The sequence below is a fragment of the Bubalus bubalis genome, chromosome 18 (assembly GCF_019923935.1).
Source record: "Bubalus bubalis isolate 160015118507 breed Murrah chromosome 18, NDDB_SH_1, whole genome shotgun sequence".
Taxonomy (NCBI): Eukaryota; Metazoa; Chordata; class Mammalia; order Artiodactyla; family Bovidae; genus Bubalus; species Bubalus bubalis.
In genome coordinates, this window is record NC_059174.1 from 34,521,949 (window position 1) to 34,536,129 (window position 14,181).

At 39.5% G+C, this 14,181-nt stretch overlaps 1 protein-coding gene across 2 annotated transcripts in view; it reads left to right on the forward strand.

Annotated features, from left to right (window-relative positions):
• The first annotated feature begins 75 nt into the window (after window positions 1-75).
• Window positions 76-14,181, forward strand: part of LRRC36 (leucine rich repeat containing 36) — a 60,218-nt gene continuing 46,112 nt past the window's right edge. For both annotated transcript variants that reach the window (XM_006072038.3, XM_044932050.1), the window contains exons 1-2: window positions 76-161; window positions 11,440-11,567. In XM_006072038.3, the coding sequence (XP_006072100.2) occupies window positions 80-161; window positions 11,440-11,567 (210 nt within the window). In that variant the 5' untranslated portion in view covers window positions 76-79. The remainder of the gene's footprint in view (window positions 162-11,439; window positions 11,568-14,181) is intronic.

The window sequence follows — 14,181 nt, forward strand, 5'->3', positions numbered from 1 at the left end:
GGGCCTAGCGGCGCTGGGCGGGGCTTGGGGCGCGACAGGAGGTCTCGCGGGCCGCGACAGGTGAGCGACGCCGCGGGGCATGCGGGCAGGGATGGCGGAGCAGTGGGAGCTGGACGAGGAGGGCATCCGCCGCCTGGGGGCGCTGACCCTGGAGCAGCCCGGTAGGGCCCGGCTGGGAGGGTCTGGGCCGGGAGCCCGGGATTCGAAGCTGAGGGGAGCAAACTGAGGGCGAGGCAGAGGAACCTGAGGTAGTCACGGGGGAACGGCGGCGGCGGAGCGGTCTCTGAGGTAGAGGAGCGCTCCCTGAGGTAGAGGGCCCCCCCCCCCCTAAGTTAGAGGAGCGGCCCCTGAAGCGGAGGAGGGGTTACGCGGAGGTAGCGGTGAAGGAACTGCAGTTACCGGGGAGTCTGGGGCAGAGGGCGAGAAATTGAGGCAGGGGAGCAGAGTCTAAAAGGGAGAAGGAGAAACGGGGTTAAGCGGACCCTGAGGCCAGGAACAGAGAACTGGACTAAGTGGAAGGAAACTGAGCCCCAAGAGGGGCTACTAGTGGGAGAAGGGAAGCGCTGTGAGAAAGGCCGTTCGAAGTTGGGGTGCTATTGGAGGAGACACGAAAGGTTGATTTTGGCAGTTCCGGAACCTTCCACCCCAATTTGCTTGATCAGGGTGAAATAGAAAAGGATGTTTCTTGATGAGCCAGCCCTCTCTTCGTCCAGTCTTCTCCTCTAGAACTTGGCCATTTCCTTGATCCATCTGTATGTGTCGCCTCATGAGACTCGAAAGGGGCCTGAGGTAAAAGGAATAGTAGCTGATAGATCGAAGCGTTTAGATCGCTTCGTCCTGAGGTGAACCTGGCGTAGTGACCAATGACCCCACCTTTGACCTGGGGTCTGAGTCACTCAGCTTGCTTTTCTAAGTTTTTATGGAGTAGAAATGTTGGAAAAGTTATCAGCGTTCCTGATTCAATTTTGAACCCTCCCCCCTTTTTTTAACAGTTGAGGAAAATTAGGTTTAGACTCATGCCCCAAGTCGCACAGCCCTAAGTAATCCAGTGATGGTTTATTAATCCAGACTCTGATTCCAGAGCCTGTCCTCTAACCACAACAAAAAGTTGCCTTTCTTGCTTTCTCTAGTACTTTTTATTGGGGGAATATGCAATAATTTGGTTTTATTTTATTTAAATTTATTTAAAATTTATCGAAATTAGTACATGCTGGTAACAAACACTACATGATGGTTTGGTGTGCATATCAATAGATTGATGTAGGTATTTCAGGTTTTTCTTTTCCAAACCACTTTGTGCTCCCCTAATTTGAAAAGCTTCATTGGCTTGACATACTGGTGTACCTTTCTTTCTTTCTTTCTTCCTCTCCTTTGTTTTAAACAATTTATTCAATTTGATTGGGGGGGGCACATATGCCTTCCATTATCCAGCTAGAATAATATGTGGCAGGATTTTTTTGGGGGGGGGGGCTTCTTTGCTTGTTTTTATTATATGTGAATAACAAAATTAATTTTGCTCATTCTGACAATTCAAACAATACAAAAGTCTCTAAAGTAAAAAAAAATTCTTCCCTCTCCCTCCTTCTATACTTTTCCACTGCTTTTACAAACATATTCCTTTTTTTTTTTTTAAGGAATAGAGCATATATATCAATATGATTTGGCAATTTGCTTTTTTACTACCAATAAAACATAGATACCTTTTTTCTTTCTTTCTTTTGGCTGCCACTTGGCTTGTGCAATATTAGTTCTCCAATCAGGGAATGAATCCAGGCCTGGGGCTGTGAGAACATGGAGTCCTAACCAGTGGACCACTAGGGAAGTCCCATAAATGGTGTTTAAAGCCATGGGGCTGGATAATGTAGATAGACAATAGAAGGCTTAAGACTCAGCCCTAGGGCATTTCAATGTTTAAAGCTTAAATAGGGGAGAAAGAAAGTGATGTTTTGGAATTTAATAAAGGGTAAACGGCAACCCATTCCAGTACTCTTGCCTGGAGAATCCCATGGTCGGAGGAACCTGGTAGGCTACAGTCCATAGGGTCACAAAGAGTCGGACACAACTGAACAACTTCACTTTCACTTGCACTGTATCAAGTAATTCCCTGGTGGCTCAGTCAGCAAAGGATCCACCTGCAATGCAGGAGACTGCCTGCAGCACAGGAGACCCGGGTTCGATCCCTGGGTCTGGAAGGTCCCCTGGAGAAGAAAATGGCAACCCACTCCAGTATTCTTGCCTGGAAAATCCCATGGACAGAGGAGCCTAGCGGGCTACAGTCCATGGTGTTTCAAGACTTAGCAACTAAACCACCAGAGGAGTCTGTGGGCTGCAGTCTATGGGATCACAACAGTTGGACAGGAGTTAGCGACTAAACCACAACCACTGTTTCAAGGAGGAAGTGGTCAGAAGTGTCAAATGCTATTGACAGGCTGAGCAACCTAATGCAGAGAAGTGTCTGTTAGATTTGGCAACATGGAACTCAATGGTAACTAACTAGAGAAGAGTAGGGAGGAAGCAAGCCAGGCCGGGTTGGGATGAAAAGGGAATAATATGTGAGGGAAAAGAAATAGAGAAGATAAAAACTTTTGCTGAGAAATTTGGCTATAAAGGATAATGCATAAGTGGAATATTAGCTAGAGGATATGAAATGGAATTAAGAACAAGTTTTTAAAGACATGATACCCTAGAGCATATTTGCAGGCTAATGATAATTACTAGGAAGGAAGATAAAATATGCAATTATATACTTTTTGGTTCCTAAAAATAATTCCATTAATTAACTTATTATATGCATACTATAATAACTGTACTATGAAAAGTAAGTCTTGAGCCTCTCCCCCCCTCCTTGGCCCTGCCCCAGTTTTCCTTCCTAACAGTGATCACTGTTTCTAATATTTTGGATAGCTCTCTCTACATATTCTCTACATATATGAGCATTTGTACTTACTTTACAATTTTTTATTATGGCAATTCACAAATATATCCAAGAGTAGAGATGACAGAATAGTGAATTGCAATCAACCTAATATCAATAGTTATCATCAGTTCATGGCCAATCTTCTTTCATCTATACCCTGCCTATCATCTATCTACCCTCAGACCCCTGAACTATTTTTTTTTAAGATTTATTTATTTATTTTTGACTGTGTTGAGTCTTTGATGCTGCTCGTGGGCTTTCTGTAGTTGCAGAAAGTGTAGGTTGCTCTTTAGTTGTGATGCAAGGGCTCCTGATTGTGATGGCTTCTCTTGTTGCAGAGCACAGGCTCTAGGAGCACAGGCTTCAGTAGTTGTGGCACATGGGTTTAGTTGCCATGAGGCATGTGGGCTCTTCCAGGAGCAGGGATGGAATCTGTGTCCCCTGCATTGGCAGGTGGATTCTCAACCACTAGACCACCAGGAAAGCTCTGTGCACTGTTTAGTTTGAAACAAGTCCTAGTCATATGACTTAACCCATGAATATTTTAGTATTTATCTTCAAGAGATTAGAACTATTTTAAAAATCACACATAAAACCTAAAAATATTTAACAGTAATATCTTTCTTTTATTTTTGACTCTGCTGGATCTTCGTTGCTGTGTGCTGGGTTTTTCTAGTTGCAGCGAGCAGGGGCTATTCTCTAGTTGCAGTGCATGGGCTTCTCATTATGGTGGCTTCTTTTGTTGTGGAGCTTGGGCTCTAGGTGTGTGGGCTTCACTAGTTGTAGCATTGTTTTCTTAATATAATTATAAACTTATGGATTTAAATATTTTGGTGTATTCCAGTCCCTTGCAGTTATTATAATTGATGCTGAATTTGTCCTGAATTTAGTAGTGGGAGATCTTTCATGTAGATTCCCGAGGCCTTTTTTATTTGTTTTATTTACTTGAAACTGTTTCATCATTATTATAAATAAGCTTTATTATTAATTCAGTTTGTAAGTGAACTATATAAATGGTTTTCTATAAAGGGATTACTTGTTGTTGTCATCAATAAAACATGTTTTTGCCCAGTGGAGTTATTATAGCTCATGGAGTAAAATTGGAAGATCGTTCTGTTGTTCTTGAGATCTATAATGTGTAATGTTTGATTTGTTCTACAGTCTATTTGTCTTCACTCTATAACTGTTGAAACTGAGTGCATAATCTCTTAACTGTGTGTGTTAGTCGGTAAGTCGTGTTTGACTCTTTGTGAACATAGCCCACCAGGCTCCTCTGTCCTTGGAATTCTCCAGGCAAGAATACTGGAGTGGGTAGCCATTCCCTTCTCCAGGGAATCTTCCTGACCCAGAGATAGAACCCAGGTCTCCCAAATTACAGGTGGATTCTTTACTATCTGAGCCACCAGGAAAGCCCAAGACCTGTACTTCATATGAATCATCAAAGAACATCTGTCCCAGTGGCAGTTTATCATTTGATTGATAATTCTAGTTCCCTTTAAAAATGTTAAAACGTCTGCTTTTTGAAATAGAATACAGTGAAAGGCATGTGAAATGCAGCCAGGGCAGTGAATGAAATCATAACTGACCTTAGCTTTTGGCCCATGGTAACAAGACGCTTACTCCTTGGAAGAAAAGTTATGACCAACCTAGATAGCCTATTGAAAAGCAGAGACATTACTTTGCCAACAAAGGTTCGTCTAGTCGAGGCTATGGTTTTTCCAGTGGTCATGTATTGATGTGAGAGTTGGACTGTGAAGAAGGCTGAGCACCGAAGAATTGATGCTTTTGAACTGTGATTTTGGAGAAGACTCCTTAGAGTCCCTTGGACTGCAAGGAGATCCAACCAGTCCATCCTAAAGGAGATCATCCCTGGGTGTTCTTTGGAAGGAGTGATGCTGAAGCTGAAACTCCAGTACTTTGGCCACTTCATGCGAAGAGCTGACTCATTGGAAAAGACTCTGATGCTGGGTGGGATTGGGGGCAGGAGGAGAAGGGGATGACAGAGGATGAGATGGCTGGATGGTATCACTGACTCAATGGACATGAGTCTGAGTGAACTCCGGGAGTTGGTGATGGACAGGGAGGCCTGGTGTGCTGCGATTCATGGGGTCGCAAAGAGTCCAACACGACTGAGTGACTGAACTGAACTGAACTGAACAAGATTCTCAGTGTATTAGGTCATTGCATACTACAGAGCTACCAATATGGTGCCCTCAAGGGATTTTTTTCACTTTTTTTTGAGATGTAATTCACATCCTGTAAAATTTAAAGTATGCATTTCAGTATCACTTAGTGCATTGTATAACCATCACCACTGTATAGTTCCAGAGCATAAAAGGAGACCTCGTATTCTTTAGGCAGTCAGTCCTTATTTCCAGCTCCTCACAATAAGTGGTCCCAGGCAACCACAAATCTGCTTTCTGTCTCCATGGATTTGTTTGTTCTAGATATTTCATATAAATGGAATCATACAATATGTGGTCTTTTGTGTCTGGCTTCTTTCACTGAGCATGTTGTTATTAAGGTTCATCCATATTTTAGCACAAAGTGTACTTGATTTCTTTTAAAAATTATTATTAATAGACTTTAATTTTTAAAGCAGTTTTAGGTTTACAGAAAAATTGAGCAGAAAGTACAGAGTTTCCATATACTCTTCCTTCATCACACCTTCCTTATATCCCCTTCCAGTTTTCCTATTAATAATATCTTGCATTCACGCAGTACATTTGTTATGGTTGTTGAACCAATAATTATACATTATTATTAACTAAGATCTATAGTTTACATTAGGATTCACTCTTTGTGTTGTACAGTTCCATGTGCTTTGACAAATATATAGTCATGTGTGCACCATTAAAGTATCAAAAGAACAGTTTCACTGTCCTAAGAATCCTCACTGTTATACCTGTTCATCCCTCCCCCACCGGTGAACCTCTGGAAACCACTGACCTTTATCCTGTTGCCTTTTTCAGAATGTCATGTAGTTGTAATCATACAGTATATATTCCCTGGGAACCACTGATTCTTTAAAAATTAAAAAAAAAATCTTTTCACTGATGTATAATTGACATATAATATTAACTTAGTTTCAGGTGTACAACATAATGCATGATGTTTGTATACATTGCAAAATGATCGTACCAATATGTCTATGTAACATTTATCATTTTACATAGTAACAAAATTTTCTTTTCTTAGAATGACAACTTTTTAAGATCTACTCTTAGCAACTTTCAAATATGCAATGCAGTATTAGTAACTAGTCATCATACTGTATATCATTGATATTTTTGGTGTTACCTTTTTCAGAATATTATGCAGAATGTTTTCAACCTGACTTCTTTCATTTAGTTATGTGTATTTAAGGGTGCTCCATGTCTTTCCATGGCTTGGTCCATAGGTGATTTTATTGCTGGGTAATATTCCACTATATGAATGTTCCATAGTTTTGTTTATTCATTTACTTATTGAAGGATATCTTGGTTGCTTCTGAGTTGTGGCAGTTATGAATAAAGCTGCCATAAACATTTACATTCAGGTTTCTGTGGGGACATAAACTTTCAACTTACTTGAGTAAATACCAAGGAGCTATAATTGCTAGATCTTACAGTAAAAGCCGTGTTTCAGTTCAGTTGTCGCTCAGTCGTGTCTGACTCTGTGACACCATGGACTGCAGCACTGCAGCATGCCATCTTTAGCTTTGTAAAAAACTGCCAAACTATCTTTTAAAGTGGCTATTCCTTTGCATTTCACTAGCAGTGAATGAGAGTTCCTATTGCCCGCATGCTCTAGTCTGAATACTTGTGTCTCCCCCCAAACTATTCATATGTTGAAATTCTAATGCCTAATATGATGGTAGTAAGAGGTATGGCCTCTGGGAGGTGATCAGGTCTTGAAAGTGAAGGAGAGTGTTAGTCGCTCGGTTGTGTCCAACTCTTTGCAACTCCATGGACTGTAACCCACCAGGCTCCTCTGTCCATGGAATTTTCCAGGCAAGAATAATGGAGTGGGTTGCCATTCCCGTCTCCAAGGGATCGTCCTGACACAGGAATTGAACCCAGGTCTCCCGCATTGTGGGCCAATTCTTTACTGTCTGAGCCACCAGGGAAGCCCTCATAAAAGAGATTAATGATTTTATAATGGAGATCAAAGAGAATGTTCCCTTGCCCTCTTCCACTTTGTGAGGACACTGGAGAAGTAGGCAGTCTGGAACCTGGAAGAAGGCTTTCACCAGAACCTGGTCATGCCAACACCCTGAACTTGGACTTCCAGTCGCCAGACTGTGAGAAATAATTGTTGTTTATAAGCCACTCAGTCTAATTTATATTTTTTAACAATTCTCAAAATTTTTGGTATCAGGATTCCATTATACTCTTACTTAAATATTATGCAAAGAGCTTTGGTTAATGTGGATTATTATATCTATTTATATTTACCATATTTGATGTTGAAACAGAAAATTTTAAAATATTTATTTGTAATTCATTAAAAGATAACCGTAACATAACCATTACATGTTAACATATATAATGTCTTTTTAATGTCTTAATTGAAGACATCCATATTCTCATATCTTCTTCTGTGTTAAATATGTTGTTTGAAATATATATATATATGAAGTCATGCCTTATATAGATATATAGTTGGAAAAGGGGAATATTTATTTAGGGTATGTCAGCTCTTCACTGCTGCACACGGGCTTTCTCTGCTTGCAGAGAATGGAGGCTACTCTTCAGTTGCAGTTTGCGGGCTTCTCATTGCAGTGGCTTCTCTTGTGGAGCACAAGCTGTAGAGTGCACAGGCTTCAGTAGTTGCTGCACAGACTCAGTAGTCATAATTGGTGGGCTCCAAAGCACAGGCTCAGTTGTTGTGGTGCAAAGCTGTAGTTGCCCTGTGCCATGTGGTATCTTTCAGACTAGGGATCCAATTGGTGTCTCCTGCATTGCAAGATGGATTCTTAACCACTGGACCACCAGGGAAGCCCTCCTAGAAGGAAGAAGTATTTAAATAGCATTTTCAGTGAATTTCCTTCTTTGCATATTTCCTTCAGTGCATATTTCCTTCTTTGCTATGACATGAAAACTGAGCAAGTGGTAGTTTCTTAAAGGTTAGTTGTATCTGAAATCTAAAACCATATTGTTGAACTTTTTGTACTCTGTTATATTAAAATCCATTGGTACATCAACATCATGCATCCATCATTTAAAAGATATTAACTCACTGACTTATGTAGATCTTCCAAATATTGACAAATTTCATTATATAACATTAAAAAATCATATTTGTTAATATCATCACAAATTTCACTAGAGAGAGCTTTAGGTTTTGGAATCTGTCAAGTTTATGGTGGCAAATACAAGTTTATCAAAATTCTAATTTCGGCTTGAAAGCTTATATGTTAATAATTGACAACAGTTATTACTTGTTTTGACTGAAGTGATGGTCTCACTTTATTTTTAAGAAAATGTCTCACAGCCATTCAAGTATGTCAGAATTTTATAGTAACAATAGTTACCTCCCCCCAAAAAAATGGCTAGTTAAGCTGGCATCTCGAAACCCACACAAGTGTTTTCTTGCTAGGCATCCACCATACTTCAGTATGCAGCAGAAATACTTCATGAATACCTACCATTTAGGAACACTATATAAAAAAGACATACTCAAGGGTCAAGATTTACTAAAATTAACCATTTTTACTGCTTTTTCAAGGACATTCTTAAGAAAAAGTGGCTCTTTTTTTAACTGCATGCGTATAATGGTGAAGAATACAATATTATGACTAAGAGTAAAGTTTGATGCCACTGCCTCAAGTCATTCTAAGGCCTCAGTAGTTTTTGCTTTTATACCATATGTGCAAATATCAGCATAGTAAAAAGAGTTGTTGATGTTTTAATATTATTATGAAAATAATTTTTAAAAATAGTTTTGATTTTGTGGACCCCTGTACATGTCTCAGGGACCTCCAGGGATCTAGGGACGATGTTTTGAGAACTGCTACACTTTGTTATGACATCTTTTAGCTTTTGAAATTTGTTTTGAAATACTAAGTTAAAAGTTTCATTTGTTTTGTGGATGTATCTTTTTGGAGTGCTTTCATTCTTTAGGGATGCTATTCTGTTTTTGTTCTCTTTTGTTTCAATAACCTCATATACAATTTGACTATAAACCTTTTCTGTGTCTCTTTGTTAAAGTGCGTTAAGTTTTCTATACTTTTAGCTGGGCCAGAATAACTTTTCTAGTTTCAGGGTTTGGAGCTCCCTCTTCTGTTGTGTTCACGAAGAATTGAAAATAGGGCTTTAAGCTTCCTGAGATCTGCAGTCTCTGCTTCCCTCCCGGACTTGTATCTATACCTTCTCTTTCTTTTGAACCTATTGTCTGTATTCCATTCAATGTGAATTCTGTTCCAGTTATTTCTTTCAGGGATGAATCTGTCTTGAAAAGGATCTTGTTTCATGTTTTTAATAGTTTATAGGGCCTAGACTGCTCCAGTACCTTAAGAACTTATTTTGGTGCAGTTCCTTGGCAGTCACCTGCAAATGGGATTCTGCAGAACCTCCTTCCAGTTTTTGTTCCTGTTCTCATTTTGGCCCACCACACTTATCAGTGAGTTCCTATTGGCTTGCTTTTGAACTTCTCCTCTTTTCAGTGCTGTCAGAAGTCTAGTTTGACATCCGGTCCCATCACTTCATGGGAAATAGATGGGGCAACACTGGAAATAGTGGAAACAGTGTCAGACTTTATTTTTCTGGGCTCCAAAATCACTACAGATGATGACTGCAGCCATGAAATTAAAAGACACTTACTCCTTGGAAGGAAAATTATGACCAACCTAGATGGCATATTGAAAAGCAGAGACATTACTTTGCCAACAAAGGTTCGTCTAGTCAAGGCTATGGTTTTTCCTGTGGTCATGTATGGATGTGAGAGTTGGACTGTGAAAAAGGCTGAGCGCCGAAGAATTGATGCTTTTGAACTGTGGTGTTGGAGAAGACTCTTGAGAGTCCCTTGGACTGCAAGGAGATCCAACCAGTCCATTCTGAAGGAGATCAGCCCTGGGATTTCTTTGGAAGAAATGATGCTAAAGCTGAAACTCCAGTACTTTGGCCACCTCATGTGAAGAGTTGACTCATTGGAAAAGGCTCTGATGCTGGGAGGGATTGGGGGCAGGAGGAGAAGGGGACAACAGAGGATGAGATGGCTGGATGGCATCACTGACTCAATGGACGTGAGTCTGAGTGAACTCCGGGAGTTGGTGATGGACAGGGAGGCCTGGTGTGCTGCGATTCATGGGGTCGCAAAGAGTCGGACACGACTGAGCGACTCATCTGATCTGATCTGATGTATGTATATATATATACACACACATATACACACATAAGTACACACACACATACATTCTTTAAAACACAGTCATACATATACAGACACAAAGTCACACTTTTTCCTCAGTGTCTTTGAGATCTTTCCATATAAACATCTACAAATCTACCTCATTGTTTTAAATGACTATATAATAATAATTAGCATGTATATAGCACCATATGTCAGACACTATTCTAAGTTTTGTATTCTCTCTGTCTCCCTCTCTCTATCACACACACACACAACACACACACACACACATATATGTGTATATGTTTATGGGCTTTCCTGGTGGCTCAGCAGTAAAGAACTCACCTGCCAATGAAGGAGATGCGGATTCAATCCCTGGGTTGGAAAGATTCCCTGGAGAAGGAAATGGCAACCCATAACAGTATTCTTGCCTAAGAAATCCCATGGACAGAAAAGCCTGGTGGGCTACAGTCCATGGGGTCGCAAAGAGTTGAACATGACTTAGAGACTAAACAACAGCAATAACTATATATTTGTATATACACAATACATATAGTCATTAAATCCTTACAACATCTTATGAGGTAAGTAATGTTGTAATCTCCATTTTTCACATGAGGAAATGGATGCACAGAGAAGTTAAGTGACTTTTACAAGGTCACAGATCTAGTACATTGTTCAATGCACTGCTGCTTAGACCATCTGGTTCTGCTCTTCTACTGATGAGCCCTTTGACGGTTTTCTTTTTCTCCTTTTCCTTTCTCCTTCCCTCCCTTTCTTCTTCCCTCCCTCCTTCCCTCTCTTTCTTTCTTTCACTATCCTGAAACTTTCCTGAAATTGACATCCTTCTGGTCTATATCATATGTCCCGGCAAAATGCTGTACTATCTATAGGGCTAAATCCTAGCAGTGGGATTGCTGAATTTGTTGTTTGTTTTGAGAACTTTGGGAGATTTTTACTACATCATTCAGGGTAATTAAAGAAACTCAAGGTTTCTGTAAAACCAAGTCTTGATGTCACTGCATTAGACCATATTGCTAATTTTAAAAGGAAGATCTGTTCTTTTTATGAGCCTTAAATGTAGGACCTTTCACAGATGAGATATGGGAGAAAGGAAGGCCTGTTTTTCAATGACTCTGCTCTTTTTCCAAGCAAAGATCATAATATATCTACTGATGATCTCTTTTCAGAACTGGTGGAGTCTCTTTCATTGCAGGGATCTTATGCTGGAAAAATCCATTCCATCGGTGATGCCTTTAGAAATTTTAAAAGTCTCCGATCCTTAGATTTATCAAGAAATTTGATCACTAGCCTGAAGGTAAGTTCTGTGTTTTATGACCAGACAGTTTTTTGTTTTTTTTTTTGATGGGAAAAAATAAAAGAATATCAGCTTGGGGAATATCCTTTTAAATGTTTCCAAACTAAATTTTGTTATTCACCATAAAATTCTTTCAATTTTGCTTTACATTTGACATTTTAAATTATAAGATAGTGGGAAAAAATTTCCTTTATACTGAAAGAAAACTGTCACTGCCTAGGGCAATAGTTATGATTCTTGCTGCTGCTAAGTCACTTCAGTCGTGTCCGACTCTGTGCGACCCCATAGACGGCAGCCCACCAGGCTCCCCCGTCCCTGGGATTCTCCAGGCAAGAATACTGGAGTGGGTTGCCATTTCCCTCTCCAATGCATGAAAGTGAAAAGTGAAAGTGAAGTCACTCAGTCATGTCCGACTCCAGTGACCCCATGGACTGCAACCCACCAGGCTTCTCCATCCATGGGACTTTCCAGGCAAGAGTACTGGAGTGGGTTGCCATTGCCTTCTCCAGTGATTCTTAATGTGTGTGAAAAAAATTATGAGGAACACTGTTAAAAGTACAGATTCTTAGAGATTGGATGGCAGTCTAGTGATTAGGACTCATGTTTAAGATCCCACAAGCTGTGTGACATGGCAAAATAAATAATAAAAAATAATAAATAAAATATTAATAAAAATGTAGAATCTTAGTCCCTATTTTGAGAGAGAGTTTGAGTTAATATGCAGTGGGTCCAGGACATTCCCAGGGGATTCTGATGATGTTGATGCATGGAACATATATGGAGAAACACTGGCCTAGATTGCTATTGTGATTTTTTTCCAGGAGGGGGAGAAAATGATGGTCTTGAAAACAAAGAAAAACTTCCAGGCCAGGAGCTGGTGGAGCAGAGGACAGTTCAGGAAAGTAGATGCTTAAGCAGAAAGTGTGAGGATTAGCAAACAAAGCAAGAACTCTACAAACATAAACACCCTCACACACAGAAATGGAAAATTTCTTTTCTTTGTGTAGACCCCCAAATAGTATTTCTTCCACTATTCCCTTTTTGCCCAGCTACAAGTCTCTCTTGATAAAACCCTTCTTTGCAAGATTGAAGGTGAAAGACTTACCGATGCTGTCCAAGATTGGTTACTGATCTGGATTATTCTGCCAGTTTTGCATTTCTTAGGGGAAACTTGTTCAACAACACAAATCAGACCCGATCTCAAGATCTAAAACTAAGGGCCCTGAAAGAAGAAATCTAAGCTAGATCAAATTTCCAAGTAGGGTTCTAAGAGCAGAAATTCCAAGTTAAACTAGGTCTTTAGAATCTTCGATAACAGCCCTTTGTATCTGGCTCACCTATATCAGAAAGTATTAATACAGAGTTATTTAGGCCTCCTCTTCTCATATGTATTTTTATCTGTTTGTTTTTTCAGACTAAAAAGATTGAATGAACATTGCTGTCATTTGCTTTTGCACTCCCTTTCTTTCTACTTCTGTAAATTGCCTGAAAAACTGTTGTGAAGATTAATCAATTAGCACAACTAATCAAAAATTACATATATAAGATTCCTGGTAGTGTTTGGCATATAGAAAGCACTTAGTAAATGCCAGTTTTCTAGATTTTTTTTTTTACTTCTGTGATTTATCTGCAGGTATTCATCTCTAGCAGCTCTGATCATTTTGCTTAATTTTTTCAAGGGGGAAATGTTTTGTGTTTATTTCTAGTGTAGCATTGAGAATACATGAATTTATGCCAATGGGGAAACGTGAGAGGAGGATTGGAATCGTTTCCTTGACTATTATACTGAGACATTAAAAGATTACTTTTAGTAATCTTTAGTAGTAATCTAAAGTAGTAATCTACTTTAGTAAGTAGACACAAAAAGATTACTTGAGCTGGGATATTAGATACATTTAAAGACAGCCCTAATGGTGTGCTACCCTGAGAGTGACGCCAAAAGCATTGATAAATACTCCTAACCGTTGATCCTTTCACAATGTAGAAGTTAATGGAACTGAAAATAGCCAGAAAGAAATGTGTTGAACTGTAGGCAGGGTTCAATTCAGAAATGTTTTGAATATACCTTGAGTTTTCTAAACTTCCTGCAATTAAAAAAGGTTAATTTTAAATGAGAAAAGAAGATAAACATTATTTTATAAATAGGTGATGGAAAATAATTTTACCTTTCTGAAATAACTCTCAATGACAGAGTTCCTTTTATGGTAAGCATTTTTAATATTAAAAGTGTGTGACTATACATATATGTACATGTTTTGAAATATTGTCCTGAAATTTAGTGTTGGGCCAAAGCATCTAACTAGCTAAATACATGAAAATTAAGCAATTAGTTTCAATAGTAGGTTTTAGTAAAGGAGAAAAACTGTGGCTTTTCCTCTCAAGTGTACCAGTTCTGATTGCACTGTTGCTAGAGAAGTGGAGGGGATGGGGTTGCTAAGTCCACAGAGAGAGAACAGAAGAAGAAGAGCATTTCTACCAAGAGGAACTGACTAATTGGAGGATGGGGAGCTTGTGTGGTGGCAGTAACTCTGAAGGGGAAAAAGAGGGCTCCAGATTGGTCCAGGAGGGAAGATTTGGAGATCGAATTGTTTGGTTTTGCCATGTAGTCCTTTTA